At 67.3% G+C, this 17,382-nt stretch overlaps 1 protein-coding gene across 1 annotated transcript; it reads right to left on the bottom strand.

Annotated features, from left to right (window-relative positions):
- Positions 1-728: 728 nt before the first annotated feature.
- On the bottom strand, positions 729-16,139 carry CNN3 (calponin 3). The gene is made up of 7 exons (XM_079761198.1): positions 15,957-16,139; positions 6,211-6,332; positions 5,986-6,052; positions 4,306-4,443; positions 3,880-3,996; positions 2,258-2,404; positions 729-1,708 (listed from the first exon to the last, which is right to left on the bottom strand). Exons 1-7 carry the CDS (start codon positions 16,011-16,013, stop codon positions 1,367-1,369), a joined length of 990 nt encoding a protein of 329 aa, XP_079617324.1. The 5' UTR covers positions 16,014-16,139; the 3' UTR covers positions 729-1,366.
- Between the last annotated feature and the right edge of the window lie 1,243 nt (positions 16,140-17,382).

Here is a 17,382-nt window from a genome sequence, read left to right on the forward strand (position 1 = left end):
GGGCAGCGGGGAGGAGAGCGGCACGGGGCCTGCGCTTCGTCCTGGGGGGATTCCCGGCCCTCGTCGAGCCCTCACCCTGGGCTTGGTCACTCGCGCTCCCCACCTGAGAGCTCCCAGCCAGGGTGGGCCTCCTCTTCCCGGCATTGGTGTCCCGTCTGGGAGCCCTGCGTGGGCTGGGACCCCTGCTTCTCGGGAAGGGGAGGGCCCTGCAGCCGAGACACGGCTGTCACGTGGGGAGGGCCCGCCCCTCCGGGGTCTCCTGGCCTCTTTGTACCCGAGCTCCGGGCGTTCTGCTCAGCTGGTCTCCCAGGGGCTCGGTGGCAGCGGCTCTGTCGTTTGTTGTCAGTTGGAGGTGGTCGTGGGAGGAGGGGAGCTGTGTATCTGCTGCGTCACCTGACTGCACCCCGACAATGCCCCTTAACACTGATTCACCAAGAGCAGGAGAGTCAGTCCACCCCACCTCCACCCACGCTCCGAGGACAGGTGACCCGGAGCCGGATGGGAGGCACATTGGACAGCTGAGTCACACAGAGCAGTTTGTCCTGGCTGTGGGTCCCCATGTGCAAGGGCAGGGCCCCATCCATCCTGCCGGCCCCCCGTCCTGCCGCCCCCCCGTCCCAAGCAGTGCGCGCTGTGGGGAGGGCTGAGGAGAGAGATGTCAAGGCAGCGATGGACCGCAGACCCTGGGAATGAGTCGTCCTGAACAATCAGCTGCTGGCTCTTGTGAATGTTCAAAAAAAATATTTATTTATAAAAAATACACTGGGGTAAGTTTATGCTGAGAAACGCAGCAATAAATACAGTGGAGACAGAGCGAGTCTACACCGCTACGTTGGCACAACAGGACGGGCACGCGCCAGCCAGGCCCACGCTCGGCGGCCACGGCGCCTGCCTCGGAGCCAGACGCCCGGGCGGGGGGGCGCGACCGGGCCATCACCAGAGCGCGGCCGCCCCGCATTCCCATCCGCGACCAACACGGCGGGCTTCGGTCTGCGAGCGGCTAACGGGCGGCGGTGTGGGTGTGGCTGGCGGGCGCCTGAGCTCTAAGCACGGGTTTAGTCTTCCGGGGGGAGCCAGACGCTAACTGTAGGGAAAAGCCTCCTATTGCTTGGAACAGTTCCGTAAAGATTGTGAGGATGCGAGATCTGTCAGAGGAGCCCGCCCGCCCCGCCTTCCGCTCCCGTGCGCTGTGGGCCGGCCTGCCCCGGCTGAGAGGCGGCGGCGGGCGGAGGAGGAGGAGGAGGTGGGCGTGCTCTCCTGCGGGCACAGGAAGCGCACTAGGGGTTCGGGGCAGAGAGGCGTCACTCAAGGCCAGCTGGGCTCCCCCCGAGTGACCGCGACGGGAGGGCGGCGCCTCCGCCCGCGCCTAGTAATCGAGGCCCGGGTCGCCGTACTGGTACTCGCGGGGGTCGTCGTCGGGGTACCCGCCGTGGTACTCGTCGGGGTACTCGGCCTGCGAGTCGCTGTCGCTGACCTCGGAGCCGTTGGTGCCCGTGCCCTGGCTGCCGTTGCGGATCACGGGCTCGGTGGGCGCGGCGCAGTACTTGGGGTCGTAGACCTGCCGCCCGAGCCCGTACACGCTCATGCCCTTCTGCGAGGCCACCTTGTTGGTGCCCATCTGCAGGGAGATGGTCGAGCTGTCCACGGGCTGCAGCGTGAGCTTCTGGTCGTAGATGTCCCTCCGGGTGCCCGGCGCCAGCATCCCCGCCTGGGACCAAGGGCAGACGTTAGCGCGGCTCAGGGCTGCTCTCTCTCTCTCTCTCTCTCTCTCTCATTGTTATAAGTGACGGGCGGGGGCAGAAGTGACAGCAGCCGCCCGGCCGGCGGGGCTCACGGCTGAGCGTCAACCTATGAGCCAGAGGTCACGGCTCGATTCCCGGTCAGGGCACAGGCCCGGGGTGCAGGCTCGCTCCCCAGCAGGGTTCTCTCTCATCATTGATGCTTCTGCCTGCCTCTCACTCCCTCTCCCTTCCTCTCTCTGAAATCAATCAAAACACACACACACACACACACACACACACACACACACACACACGTGACTGTCGGAGGCAGTTGGCTCCTGCTGGGAAGGCCGGCCGGCCGGCGTCCTAACCGCCAACAGGAGCCGTGCCGTGCACACGCGTGGCGGCAGAAGGGGCCCGGTCACTCGTGTGCTTTCCCAGCAAAACCTGCTCCTGGAAGGAACCTACTGCCCGAGCCCCACCCCGCAGCGGCCGCTCTGCGCTGGCTCCAGCCGGGCGGCGGGCGCGGCCCTTACCTGGCTGGCCCCTTTGTTGGTGCCCATCTGCAGGCTGATGGTGGTCTGGTCAAAGGGCTTGTCCGTCTGCATCTTGGGGTCGTACAGGTGCCGCCTGGTCCCGTAGGCGGTCATGCCCGCCTGGCTGGCGCACTTATTGGTCCCCATCTTTACGTGCAAAACAAAAGCGGCATCAGTTCCCGGACGCCGCAGCCTTCACGGCGCCCAGTCTCCTCCGCCCCCTCTGAAGGGCGCGTTTAAAGGAAGGATTTCAAACAACCCACTGGCTGTAAAGGCCTCATCGTTAACCGCATGGAAACCCGCAACAGGAAGGACGGACGGACGGACAGACGGACGCCAAGGTGCCACAGAGGCTGGAGGATGAGAAATCAGCTCCCTCCGCCTCCTCCCTCCCCACAGGCAGGGGCTGCCTCCGGAGGGAGGGGCAGAGGCAGGCACTGGCCGCAGCATGCTCTCCGCCCGGGGTGTGTTTTGTGTAAAATGCGGCAGCAGACGCCAGGGGTCCTCTCTGCAGCTGAACAAGCGCAGCTTCAACCTTCCTCCAAACGGCCCCTGTTCACGGGGCAAGAGCCGCAGGGCAGTCCCGCAACCCCACGTCCACGGGCAGCGCCCGGAGGGCACCGCGGGGGCGCGCTCGGCCACGGTCAGAGCAGCAGGAACGAGCGTCCCCCCCTCCCCTCCCGCCCAGGGCCCGTGGCCTCGGGACGAGTCAGCCGGGATGGCTGTTTCTGCACTGGGTCCTTTCTCCTTAAAAAGCCTGATCGAAGGAAACGTTTTTACTGACAGGAAAGCCTGCTCGTTGGGACAGACACACAGGAGCGAGAGCAGAGGAGGGGTGGTCACACTCCTCCCCTCGGGGTCTGCGCAGGCACGGGCACCCTCCCGGCGCCCCAGCGCGTGGCGTCTGACCCACAGGCAGGAGACACCCGGACGCACGTGCCTCTCCTGAGTGAAAAGCGGTGAACGGACCGGACACGGTCTCCTTCGTCTCCGACGCCCGTCGTGTGAACATGACCGCCCTCCGCCCATGGAGCCGCCAGCGCGTAACCGACCGACTCCTACAGCCACGGCCCACCTCCCACGGGCCCCGTCTGCAGAGGGATGTGTGGCAGCGTGCGGGGCGAAGCCCGCCCCCCGCCGAGCCGGTGCCCCCGAGACACCCTCCCGGGCCCCGAGGAAGGGAAGGGAGACACCCGGGCTGGGAGTTCGGTAGGCTGCCTCGCGGGCCCGTGGGCCTCGGGGTTTATGGGGTGCGTCCCCCCAGAGGAGCAGTGCGGGCGCGAAGAGTCACCGCCCGCGGCCAACGCCCTTGGCCGGATGACGTGCGGGGTCTCCTCAGGCTTCACAGCATGGACGCGGACTGTAACCGCCCCCCCCTCCCCCGCCCCCCAGCCTGCACACGGTCTGTCTGTCCCCGCGATGGCGCCGCCTCGCCGGTGGGAGCACGTGCAGCTGGACGGAGGAGCCCCCTCACCTGCAGCCCCCCCTCACCTGCAGCCCCCCTCACCTGCAGCCCCCCCTCACCTGCAGCCCCCCCTCACCTGCAGCCCCCCTCACCTGCAGCCCCCCTCACCTGCAGCCCCCCTCACCTGCAGCCCCCCCTCACCTGCAGCCCCCCTCACCTGCAGTCCGATGACACTCTGGCCGGCCTTCAGCTTCCCCTCGTCGAAGCGCCGCGTCTGCTTCTCGGCGTACTTCACCCCGATGTCGATGGTGGTGTGGAAGCCTTTGGTTTTGGCCTGGACGGAAGCGCAGCCTCAGCCCGAGCCCGCTGGCCGGCTTTGCCGAAGGCCCGCCCACAGGTGAAGGCGCCGGCGTGGCCCATGGTGCCGGGCAGCCCGGCCACGGCCATCGCGGTCCCACATGGCACCTCAGGCGTGTGAGCGTCTCATGGCGCCCAGCAGCCCCCCACAAAGCTAACGATTATGGAGGGGACAGGACCCCTGCCCGTCTGACCTCCTGGGGGGGGGGGGGGCGCGAAGACGCAGCTCGTCCCCGTTCCCCGCGGCGGAACCTGCACGACGGACCACGGACCACGGCGGACGTACCAGGCCGGCCAGCGCCACCAGCGTCGTCTGCACCTGGGTCATGTTCCCGTTCTCAAACAGGTCGTTGGCTTCGAAGATGTCGTGCGGCTTCATGCCGTACGCCTGGATGGCTTTGATGAAGTTGCCGATGTTCTCCAACTGGAAGGAAAGAGGCACCGGCCACCTAGACCCCTGCGTCCTTGTGGCAGCTGCTCGGCGAGGCTCTGCCCACCCCCCCCCCCCCCGCCGCCCCCCTCCCCCTCCCCCTCCCCCCGCACGGCACGGCTCCTCCGGGGGGGCGAGGGGAAGGAGAGCCCTTCGCCGTGGGAAACGTGCTGGTCTTTTCCGGGGACCCGGCCGCACCCCGGGCGTGCCCCGACCCGGAATGGAACCCTGGCCTCCTGGCTCACAGGTCGGCGCTCAGCCACGGAGCCCGCCGGCCGGGCCTTTTCAGGATTTTTAAAGGGTGATTTCTTTCAGTTTCTCAAAAACATGATCTTCCTCACGGGCTTTTAAGAATTCTGTGTCCGTGTTTTCCAGGCTGAAGTTCTCCTTGTCAAAAGGTACATAACCCGTCACGTTTTGGTTTTAACTTGCGTATAAACTTGTGGTTTTGTGGTTGCTAAATGCTTACGCTCTTCTGTATCAAAACCCGCCCTGAAGACTCAACTGTGCAGCTTTACTGAATCGCACGCATTCCTGCGTGTCACACGGACTTGGTGCCGCCGTCGCCCGATAGTCGTTAAATTCCTCGCTTTCCCCCATTTCTCCTCTGCCCTAGGCTTTCTCTGTGTAAACTTGCCAAGTCCTCTCTGAGAAGAGACAGACTAAATATAAGAAAACTTCTAGACGGAACATCTGATAATCACGGACCTCACTCTAAGGAATTACGGACGAGTCAACAACAACACGGTACAAAAGCACAACATAGCCGGGTGCACAGACTTCTGCTAAAATGTCTGTTTGGAAAACGTAATCGAGTTTCGCTGCCTAAAGAGTGACCTATGAGCCAGGGGGTCAGGGTTCAATTCCCGGTCAGGGCACAGGCCCAGGTTGTGGGCTCGATCCCCAGTGTGGGGCATGTAGAAGGCAGCCGGTCCATGATTCTCTCATCACTGATGTTTCTATTTCTCTCTCCTTCGCCCTTCCTCTCAGAAGTGAATAAATATATAAGAAAAAGGAAATTGTGGTGAAGTAGGAAACACCTACAAGTTCCCCACTGGATTTATCTTAAAAAAAGAAAAAAGAGTGATCCTGAGGGGGGCTGTTACTTGCCCTGAGGGGGTGTTACCTGCCCTGAGGGGGTGTTACCTGCCCTGAGGGGGTGCTACCTGCCCTGAGGGGGTGTTACCTGCCCTGAGGGGGTGTTACCTGCCCTGAGGGGGATGTTACCTGCCCTGAGGGGGTGTTACCTGCCATGAGGGGGATGTTACCTGCCCTGAGGGGGTGCTACCTGCCCTGAGGGGGTGTTACCTGCCATGAGGGGGATGTTACCTGCCCTGAGGGGGGTGTTACCTGCCCTGAGGGGGATGTTACCTGCCCTGAGGGGGATGTTACCTGCCCTGAGGGGGATGTTACCTGCCCTGAGGGGGATGTTACCTGCCCTGAGGGGGTGTTACCTGCCCTGAGGGGGATGTTACCTGCCCTGAGGGGGATGTTACCTGCCCTGAGGGGGTGTTACCTGCCCTGAGGGGGTGTTACCTGCGGCCAGTTCAGCGAGGACTCGTTGACCTTCTTCACGGAGCCCGGCTGGAGCTTGTTGATGAGCCTGGGGAGGAGAGGACAGCTTACCGGCTGCCCGCCCCCCCACTCCATGCAGGAAGTCCTGGCACTGGCCGAGGTCAGGCGGTGCCCTGGCGGGGCGGGAGGGCAGGGAGGTGGGGAGGTGGGTGGGGGGCCCCGGGGGCTCGGCCGGGGCAGACTCACTCGCAGAGGATGATGCCGTCCTTCAGGCCCAGCTGGAAGCTGGTGCCGATGCTCATGCCCGTCACCTCCTCGATCCAGCCGCGCAGGTCCTCCTCGGCCTGCGGGTCGTACTTGGACGCGATCTGGAACACAGGGCCGGCGTGAGCACCCGGCCCCCAGCCTCACGCCGGCTCTGCGGCCCGTCGCTCGCTCGCACCGCGCTCACCGGCCGACCCAACGCACCGCTGGCGCTTCAGGACGAGTAACCTGCCCCGGGTGAGCGGGAAAAGGGCAGCGTGTGGGGAGAAGCTGGGACCGAGGAGGGGAAACCACGCCTGACCCCACGGCGCCCCGCTCGCGACACGCAGGGAGAGACGGCCTGCAGGGAGAGACGCGGAACAGAGCCTCGGTGAGCTGCTCTTCACGGGAGACAGCGAGCGCGCCGCGTGTCCCCGATCCAGCCTCGGCCTGGAGGTTGGCCTCGCGAAGACATTTCCGATTCCAGGAGCCGGGCCGGGCCGGGCCGGGTCACGTGGGTGCCGGGGGCACCTGGACGGAGGACGGCGGTCCCGCCATCGGCAGGGCAGGAGCAGGAGGAGCCCCGCGCGCTCCGGCACACGGCGTGTTCCCACGGGCTCCTTCGAGGCGCCGTGGCTGTGGCCGGGAGGGAAGCGCTCACCCGGGGCTGCCTGCACTTGTCCCAGGGGCTGGAGGGACAGTCTCTCCGCGTGGCTGGGGGGAGGGGAGGCGGACCGGCCAGAGCCGCGGGCCAGCGCGGTGGAGCGGCCTCTCGGCGGCTGCGCTGCTTTCGAACGCAAAGCACCCAACTGCGAGTGCCCGTGTCTCAGTGAAACCGAAGGCGTGACGAAGGCTGGGTGGGTCCTGCTGGCCCCGTGGCCGAGCCAGGCCGCCGCTGAGGGGCCTCGGAGGACTGGCCTCTCCCGGCCCCTCCTGCCGCACAGGAGGCCGAGAGCAGCCGCCCGCGCTCCCATCCGGCGTGGGACCCACCGGCCCAGCAGCGAGGTGTGAGGACATTCCCCCCTCCCTCTTCCCAGCGTGGCGATGGCGTGATGCTGGAGGCCTGGGGTGCCTGTGGGGCTTCAGAGCCGAAGGACCCCGCCTGTCCAGCCCAAACGACAGAAGCATGTCTACGTGTCCTTTGTTCCAGACGTGAAAGGCTCATGGCCATCCCCAAGCCGCGAGGCGGGTACAGAGCCGACGGAGAGTCCGCGGAGGGCCAGGAGGGCGTCCCCTCTTCTCCGGGGCTCTTCTCTTCGGAGGGGCGAGCAGAGGAAAAGCAAGGCCCGGGTCAGACCTGCCCCACACGCTCTGGTGACGGGCGGGGCTCCGGGCAGCAGGGCCACAGGCCGGGAGCAGGCTCAGGAGCGCCCCCAAGCCCACGCCGGGTGAGCTAACCACGGGGAGGTGTCGCCCACGTCACGTGACCGTGGGTTTTGGCTTTTCCGCCCAAATGCTGCCAATACATTGAAAAGACGGGAGCTTCCTGCAGCCACGCCAGCAAAGTAGAATTCACAACTCAGGAATGTGTGCTCCTTCCTTACAAACAAGTTTAAAGTGAAAAGAAATTCTTCTGAGACCATCTGGGGGAGGAATCTACTTCACGAGGTCCCCTCCCCGGACGCAGCGGGTCGGAGCCAGCGAGGCAGGCAGACGGGGACACTCGCCCACCACCCACCACCCACCGGCGGCCTCTGAGGGTCGGACACGGCCCTAGAGCAAGTCCGTGTAAAAAGGAAGCTCCGGCCGGTGGAGCTCAGCCACCATTTCCACCAAAAAGCTGTAACTTCCGGACGTCGGGCGGGAAACGCCGACGTGTCCTTCCTGGCTACGCTCTAGTCGGCGTAAGCCCACCAAGCACACGCCTGGCGGCTGCAGGCTGATCACTCCCTCTCAGTATCGCTCCCTCTCCCAGTTCTTTATCGGCGTCATTTCCGTACTCTGCCTCGGGGTTTATTTCACGTGACCTTCCCTGGCGACCTTCAGAGGCCCTGCCCGGAGCGGGGCCTCCCACCTGTCGCCCCCAGGCCGACACCCCTGTACGGAGCCTGCGGGAGGCCCCCCACCTCTCAACAAGCCACCACGTGTGGCCCCTGTGGGAGGGCCCCTGAAAGCGAGAGACGAAGATGAAGTGGGTGTGGGAAGGTGTGTGCCCGAAAGAATGAAGTCAGGTGTCGGCAACAGCGGGAGGCCAGGGAGACGGGGACTGGCCACCACCCCCCCCCCTTCCTCCCCCCTCGCTGCCTGGAGACCTGGAACAGGATGAGGGTCAGGCTTAGCATCCTCCCCACCTGGGACCCGCCCCCTGGAGCCCCTGCAGACGCACACGTGTCCAAGGGGGTGCCACCGGCCAGGTCACATGCCTTGAAGTCAGACGTCAAACACTCGGACGTGTGACCTAAGGCAGTAACCCAACCCGCCCCGTGCTCCCAGGGGTCCCCTCCTCCCGGGCCGCCGGGCAGGCTGCCGGGGATTTGACTGTTTTAAGCTGGTTATTTTTAAGAAACAAAAGACTAAAAAAAAAATGAAACAAAAACCCCCAAACCCCCACAAAAACCTCAGCCTCTGGCCTCCCCCACAGAAGGCTACTGCGGTTAACGGCCAGGGGCCAGGGCGGGGGCAGGGAGGCCGGTGTGAGCAAAGTCCACCGCCACGGGCGGCCCAGAGACACTCATTTACCCAGCAGCTGCTTCGCCGTCTCCCCGTGACCTGCCTGCCTCCCCTTCGAAGCCCCGAGCCCCACCCCCGTGTCCTCAGCTCACGGGGGCACCTGAGCCTCCAGGGCCGACTGTCCCGGGGCCCGTGCTCTGGGGGCAGCCTGTACGCAGACGCCAGACGCCTGGTCTCTCTCTCCTGCCAACCCGTCTCCTGCTCACCTGGTTACCGGCTCCGCCAGGACTCGGAGGAGGGGAGTGACCGTCTCACCCACGGGGCATCGGTCCTGACTGCCCGTCCTCGGACCCGCCAGGCACCACTTCCTCCCTCCAAACAGGGGCCGATGGACACCAAGCCCCGTGGCCGGCGCACAGTCACCGTGAAAGCAAAGACGCCGTTAAACAGCTCGAGGTCGGGACCCAGGCCTCAGCGACCCAGACGGTGTCACTGACGCCGGACAGGGCAACGCGGCCCTCGGGGCCGGCCCTCCGCGCGGCGGCGATCAGAAGAGCTGACGGTGGACTGAAGCTCACGCTGACTCAGGGAGGGAGCGGGCGGTTATTCCCCAAGAACCAGAGGGTAACGACGAACGGGTCCGTGTACTGCACAGCTCGTGGGTGTGCGGGGCCTTGGCAAACGCGGGAACCCGAGGGACCCCACTCCGTCCTCACCCCCACCAGCCAGGGCCGGCTGCAGGCTCAGAGCCCCCTGGGCCAGGCGAGTGGACTCCCGGGAGGTGTGGACCCCTGGGGGCCGGGCCTGCACCCCCCGAGCCCGCACAGAGCCCATCCCTGGGACCTGCCCGTGTCCTCCTGAGGGCGGGGTGGGCTTTATCCGTCCTCCAGCCCCAGAGCCCACGCCTGGTGCCAGTGGGCACCCAGTAAGTGATTGTCCCTGCGCCGGTGGGGAGACCAGACCAGGAAAATGCCGGGACGTAGAGCGTCCCTGGTCACGCGGCGCCTGCACCCGATGCCTGTGCGCTGGGCAGCCATCTCCTTCATCTCCCATCTAGTAATCTCAGAGGGAGCCGGGAGGGATTTGTTTGGCTTCTGATAAAGGGCCTTCTGTCCCCAGCGCTCCGCGAGGCCCGCGGAGAAACCCTAGCCGCCGCCGGGAGGGACACCACGCCCGCTGGGCCCGGACGTCAGCCAGGAGCGCCTGGACTCCGATCCCATCTGCTCTGGTCGCTGACGATTCATTGGGAAGCCCTCGGAGGAGGTAAAAGTGGGGCAGTTCAGAAGAAAATCCGGATTCCGAAAGATCCCGGCTTAATAAACAAATCATTCCAGGTGCACGCACACTCTGTCTGCCCCAGGGCTCCAGGGCAACTGAGGGGTCACGCGCCCTCGGGAGCCAGAGAAGCCAGGGCTGCCTGGGTCTGTGCGATTCTTTATAAAACATTACTTTAAAAATGTATATTTGTATTGGTTTCAGAGAGGAAGGGAGAGGGAGAGAGAGAGAGGGAGAAACATCAGTGATGAGAGAGAATCATGGATCGCTGGCCTCCTGCACGCCCCCCCCCCCCCGCTGGGGATCGAGCCCGCAATGACCGGGAATCGAACTGTGACCTCCTGGTTGGTAGGTGGACGCTCACCCTGAGCCAGGCCGGCGGGCATCTTGTTTGACTGCAATAGCCCCAGGGGCAGCCTAGGAGGGTCCTGAGGACGCGCTGTCAGCCCCTAGGCCGCTGTCACCACCCCCGCCCCGCTACAGATGGGAGCGTGGACGTGTCTCCTCTGGCCCGCCTGTGCCTCGGAGGGGGTCTGAGCCACGGCCCCCCTCTCCTGCCAGCTTGTCTCTGGAACCTCCTCCCTCGGCAGGCTGCCCCTCCCCTGACCCCGCCCCCCAGCACCTTCCCTGCACCTGGCCCAGCGGGCACCCCGTGTCTGAACAAGGGCACCTTTGATGGACCCTGCGGGGCTCAGACACTGTCCCATTCTCTCCGCCTGAGACAAGCATCGCCACTTGCTCCTTCCTGCCTCCCTCCCGGAAGGTGCGCCTGGAGACACTGCTGGGCGGTCCCGGGCGACCCGGACCCCATGGCGGGGGAGGCAGGGGGCGTCCAGGCCTCCCCTCGGCGGGTCTGCACAGGGACCGGCCCGGGGCGGCCCCCACCTCTCCCCCGAGCACCGGCCTCACGTCCCGTGTAGGAGCCGGGGCCCCGGATCCCTCCCTGCCCGTCACAGGGCCTCACAGGGCCTCGGGCTGCGGGGACAGGACTGCGGGGCCTGGACCTCGAGGCTCAGCAGCGCCAGCCCCGTGCTCGCTCCGGCCGCTCCTGTCCAGCCCCCGGAGGGTCTCCCCCTTCAAACACGTCTTAAGCCCGCCCTGCTCAGGGCTCCGCCGCCTGCTCTCTATTCGCAGGGGCTTTAGCCGATCAGTAACGATCAGTGATCAGTATCGATCAGTGATCAGTAACGAGGCCGCCCGGAGCCACTGCGGAGTCCGGGCAGCCAGCGTCCAGCGTCCAGGCCCGCGGGTCGCGCGGGGGCCTCCGACCAAGAAGCTCCGCCCCCTCCCCCCCACCCGCCGGGCTTTAGAAGGTGCTGGAAGGTGGCAGAACCCACTGACGGGGGAAGAACGTTTCAGAACCGAGCCCGAGAGAACAGGACCAAAGCCTGGCCGGGTGGGGCGGGGTGCGCGGGCGCATGCAGCGCACAGGCCTCTGCACACAGGAGCAGGCGGAGGCCGGTCCTCAGCAGGCAGGGCAGGGGGCGCCCTGGGGGGGGGGGGAGGCTGTGAGCAGGGGGCGCCCTGTGTGTGTGTGTGTGGCTGTGGGCAGGGGATGCCCTGTGTGTGTGGGGGGGTGGCCTGTGGGCAGGGGGCGCCCTGGGGGGGTCCCAGCTCAGCAGGTGGCTCGGTCAGCGTCTGACGGGCTCACACGGGGTCCCCACACCCGGTTAGCAGCGGGGCGGCGGGGGCGGGTCCTGCACCCAAAGCGGAGCCACGTGTGACCGCCGAGGCCGCGCACACAGATGGATTAGCCTCCGCTGCCTCCCCTTCACGTCAGCATGGCCGCCGGGGCCGGACCCGCAGGAGAGATGCCCCCGCACGAGGGAAACGCGGGTTAGCTCTGCTCAGGACCTGCTTCCCCGGCTGGCGGGGCCCGGGGGCCGGGGACCGGGCGGAGGGCCAGGGGGGCGCATCCCTCCGCGAGGGCGAGGACAGCGCAGGGGCCGGCCGGGTGCCAGGTCAGCGGAGCCCACAGACACGCCCGTGTCTCCCCACGGCCCGGGAAGGCAGGTGAGACACAGTTACTGGGCCAGAGTCAGAGCCAGAACAGAGGTTCCGGCCCAGACGGCCTCCCCGGTCCATCCTTCGCACCAGGCTCACCCTTCTCACCCACAACCTCCAGTCCCGGGCGGGTTTTATAAAAGGCGGAGACGTGCCTGTTTCTGTTAGGACGCCCCCCCCCCCACCCCCCACCCCCGTCCGCTCCGGCCCCACATCAGCCTTGACCAGCCCTGGGGTTCCCACATGCGCCCTGGCTGACCGCGCAGAGGGGGGGAAGGTGTCAGCGCCCCGGCTTCTCCAGGGCTGAGGGGACCCAGTGCCGGCCGCGCTCTCTCTCGGCCTAAAGCCCTAAAGCCCGGAGCAGCAGGCAATGCCCCCCACCCCCACCCCCCAGGGAGGAGAAGCAGCTGCCGGCTCCCTGGGCGGAGGGGGAAGGACCGGCTGAGACCCCGAAAGCATCCAGTGGTGTGATCTGTTTTGACGTCACAGGTCATGGTAATGGTGGCTCAGGACACACTGGGAAGTCACCCTCCTACCCGCCCCCCCCCCCAGCAGGGCCTCCGGGGGGGGGGGGGGCTACTGCTGGCCCCTAAGGGATCGGGCAGAGGGGCACTGTCCCCACAGGCCCCAGGTGTCAGCGCTGCAGGTGGGCCTTCCGGACACGGGGCTGACGAGGCCCCAGCACAGGCCGTTTATCGCCCGGAGACTCACAGCGTCTCCCCTGCGGAGGGATGGCCACCAGCTGTCACCACGGAGACGCTGAGCCCAGATCCCCGTCCCCTGGGGCAGGGCTGTGCTTCTTCACACCCGTTAGCTCCTCCCGGAGCGCCTCCTCCCTCTGCTCCCCAGCACCCATCCCCCCAAGAAAGGGCCCCGTGTCATTTGCTAAGACTGTCCCGCCGCCTCGGCCACACAGGAACCCCCGGACCGACGCCCCGTTCCCGCCACGTGTCAGGAAAGGCTGCTTCCTCCCGGCTGCTCCCCGCCCCGCAGGGCTCAGGGTGCTCCCCGCTGCCTGCCCGCCCCGCAGGGCTGGTGATCCACCCGGGGCCTGGCTAATCCCACCGCTCCGCTCCCGGACCTGCCTGCCCAGCTGCTACACTGCCCCGTCCTGGGCTCCAGACAGGTCTCTGCGGATTGCAAGTTATTGACCCTTTTGTTGCCTTAAAGAGACACTGAGCCAGGCTGGAAGATTCCACCTTGTAGGCCGTTTTCAGACACCTTCTCGCCCATTTATTTAAAAAAGAGCAACTTTGTACTTTTACCAAGTAGCATCCTCTTGGCAAGCAAGCAGGCATCTTCCGTTTACAGATTACCCCTCGCCCTGAAGTTTTACTAATGAAAAGTACCTAAGATCAAAGACGCTCTGACTGCGTTCACAGGCCGCTGTAAAAGACCAAAGGCTTTACAGACCTGGGAACTTCAAGAGGCGGCTTACGTGTCCGGGAAATACACACCGATGGGCATTTCTCTTACTAATGGCGGCAATGCCCACATGGAGTCCTTACCACGAGCCCACATCTCAGCCTCCCGGTCAGCAGCCTGAAGCTCAGCGAGTGCACAACCTGCCCCGCGTCACACAAGGCGGAAGTGGCGGGGAGGGGACGAGGACCCCGGCGCTGGACCCCAAGGCCCATCCCGCACCCCCCCCCCTCCCCCGGGAGGCTTATGCCTTTTCCCTTCTGTTAGACGAGGTTTTCAGGAAAAAGCAAAACCCTGGCTCAGAAGTGCCCTGTGGCTGTGCAGCATGTGAAGAAAAAGCCGAGGGCTCGGAGGTGTGCGCACCCAGCAAGTCCAGGCCCGGTCCGGGCGCCCGCAGCCGGCATGCAAGGTCTCCCCCGGAGGCCCAGCAGACGAGAACACTGCATTCTGACCCCGGAACAGGTTCACGCGGAATCACACGGAATCACATGCGAAATCGCGACGTCAAGGGACGAAGGACAGGTGGGCAGCGAGAATGGAGGGAGGGGAGGGAGGAGCCAGGTGAGATGCAGTAGAATACCCCTGAGACCGCCCTCAGACACCCTCCTCAGAGTTAGTGTTCCAACTTCCTTCTTTAACCTTTAAAAAAATAATGTTTTTATTGATTTCAGAGAGGGAGGGAGAGGGAGAGGGAGAGAAACATCAATGCTGAGAGAGAATCATGGATCGGCTGCTCCTGCACCCCCCCCACCCCCCCCCCCCCACTGGGGATCAAACCCCCAACCCGGGTTCCTAGGTTGATCTCAGCCAGAGAGCCGGCGTGGCTCTTCTTTAATCCTGAGCATCACCCCTCCTGGTCTGTGGACTTTAGGTGATGACCGGCTTCGGGGCGGAGTGAGGGACGGGGCTGCCGGGAGAGGCTGGGCGCTCCGGGGACAGGCCTGGAGTCCTGACTGTGTCCGGCTTCGCAGCCTCAGCCCCCCCCCCCCCCGCACCCCCCTGCACCCCAGCAGTCAGTAGGAGAAGCTGCTTATTAGTCGCAAAGAGAAAGTCGCTGGGTGTGAACCCCAAGAAAGGCCAGCCCCTGCAAGGACGGCCCGGTCAGCCCCGTTCACAACGCAGGGGGTTCGGGCTGGCCCCCGCCGCCAGGAGCCAGAACACTGCTCCCCAGGCCCGGCGGCCCCGGGTGGACCCACCCCTGAACCCGTAGACTGTGCGGTTTCCAGGGGGCGGGGAGGGATCCGTCAGGCCGAGCCGCTCACTTTTCTCTTTAAAAAAAAAGTCCAGGAAACTTTCCCCTGAGGCGCCGCACACGAACCCGCACCGGCCCTGCGGGTCCGGGTGGGAGGGGGGCTGGCGGGCCCCGGCGAGGCTGTCCCGGCGGAATCAGCCCGGATGCGGGACTGGCGGGGCGAGCCGGCCCGGCCCCGCGGGTTCCGCCAGGGGCTGCTCGCGGGGGAGACGCCCCGGCCCCGCGCCGGGCGCACCGCTCCGCCGGCCGGGGACTCGCGCGGCCGCCCCGACGCCGGCTCCCGGGGGCGCGCCCCACGCCCCGCGGCGGCTCCGGGGCTCCGGCCAGCGCGGCGGCCAGACAATGAGCCGTCTGTGCGCAGCGCCGCGCCGATTGGCTGCCGCCGGGGCCTGATGTCACGGGCCAGGAATGCGGGCGGGAGGCAGGAAGGAGAGGATTTGGGGAGGGGGCCCCTCACCCGCTCCCAGGCCCGCAGTCCGGGGCCGGCCGGCGCCTTCTCCCGCGGGCGCCCCACAGCCCGGTCGCCGCGCACGGCACCCCGCCGGCCCCGCCCGCCCCGAACAAAAGCAGCCGCGGAGCACCCCGATACCGTTACAGCCCCCGGGACACAAACTTCTCAGTTTCCATTACAAAAAAAAAAAAGCACAAAAGCCCTCAAGTCCCCGCAGATGGCAGCCCAGAGCGGCGCGCGGCTTTGTCCCGGTTCCCGCAGCTTCGCCCGCGGCGCCGAGGAGAAAGCGCAGGGGCCCGGGGTGCGCTCCTCCGGCGCCGGCCGTCCGGGGCGGGGGTGGTGGGGGGGGGCTCGGCGGACCCTCCCCAGGAACAAAGGGGTCCGGCGGCCACGCACCCGCCGAACTGCCCGCGGCTGCGCTCAGCCCGGGGGGGGGGGCGCCCGGGGCGCACGGCGGGGGCTGTTCCCGGTCCCGGCCGCGCGGACCGGCCCCACCTCGGGGCGGATGGCCGCGCGGGGTGCACCCCGGCCCGGAGGGAGGGTCCTGCAGCCGCGGCCCGGCCCGGGGACCCGGACCCGCCCGCCGATCGTCCGGCCGCGACGCGGGAACAAAGCCCGGAGGCGCCCGGGGCGGGAGGGGGCGCGGCCATCCCGCCGCTCGACGTCCCGCTCCGCGAAGCCCGGGCGCGGGGCACCGCCCGCCCGGGGACCCCACCCGGCCGGGCCCCCGCGCACCTTGTTCTTGACCTCGGCCGAGAGCCCGTAGGACGGGCCCTTGTTGAAGTGGGTCATGGCGGGCCTGGCTCGCGGTCTGGCTCTGGCTCGCGCTCCGGGCCCGGGGTGGCCGCCGCGCACACGCTCCGAGCTCGCTCCCTGGGCGGCGCGATCCGACTGGTCCCCGGAGCCTCGGTCCGCCCGCAGCCCCGCACGCCAGGCCCCCGCCCCCGCCGGCCTGAGGGCTGGGCCGCCGCCCGCCGACCAATGAGGCCGCCGCGCCCGCCCCGCCGGCGAGGGGCGGCGCTGCTCCCCCGGCCCGGCCCCCGCCCCCGCCCCCGCCCCGCTCACGCCACCGCGGCCCGCGGGCGCCCCTCCTCCGGGCGCGGAGAGCGGGGCGGGGGCCGGGCCGGGCCGGAGCGACCGGGGCTGCCGAGCCTGGAATTCCAGTCCCGCGCCGGGCAGCGCCGCCCCAGGGCCCGCTCCAGGCCCGCGGAGCGAGGACCCGCACCCGCGGCAGGACACCCCGGAGCAGCCCCGGCGCCGAGCAAGGCCCCTCCACACCTGCCCGCCGTCCCGCCCACACCTGTGGGTCTAACCACCCGCCGACGCCCGGGAAGGTCGGGGCCGGGCACAGCCCGGGGCGGGGCGCGCCCTTTTCCGGTCGCATCGGTCGGGATGGAGGAGACCAGACGGGGGCGGGGGGACCCTTGCTGGAAGCCCGGAGGCCCCAGGCAGCGCCGCGCACGGAGACGGGGCCCTTTAACCGGGCCAGCCCCACCCCACGGCCCGGTTCCCCCGCCCGTCTTCCCTCTGATCTGGAACGGACCAGAACCCCGTTTTCCCCGGGGCGCCGGGCACTGCAGTGCACCCCAACACCCATGTATTCCGTCCCCGAGCCACTCGTGTCCCTCAAGCGGGTGAGGGAGCTGAGTCCGGACCTAAGATCCGGGCGCCGGGGCGCCGTCGCCAAAGCTGCGCCTCCCGCCCCCGCCGCGCGCACACCTGGGGCCCGTCAGTCCCGGGTCCCGGTGTGAGTCCTGCGGGCAGCGCAGCAGCTCCCGGGCCGGACGCGCCCACGGAGCCAGGTGAGGCCAGAGGAGCCACGCGGGACCGCACCGCGCGAGGCAGCTTTACCGGAAACCGTGAGCCGCGGCGGGAGGACGGCGAGCGCCCGGGGAGGAGGGTGCTCGGCCAGGAGCTCAGCGCCCTTAGTCCTTGGTCCCGCGTGCAGGCGGCCTGTGCGGGGTGTTGGCCGCCTCACCCCTGCGTGGGGGGACCCACCCGGGCTGTGGGGGCAGCGAGCGGAGGAGCTTCCGGCCTCTCGCCTGGTCCACCTGGAAGCCCTGCTCCCGCCTCGCCGGGACTCAACCTACTCACAGGCCATCCCTGTAGAAGGTTCCAGCTGTCTTCCGTCTCCTCCTGAAAAACCACGGACAGAGCGGGA

Source organism: Cnephaeus nilssonii (assembly GCF_951640355.1).
Source record: "Cnephaeus nilssonii genome assembly, chromosome: 21".
Lineage (NCBI taxonomy): Eukaryota > Metazoa > Chordata > Mammalia > Chiroptera > Vespertilionidae > Cnephaeus > Cnephaeus nilssonii.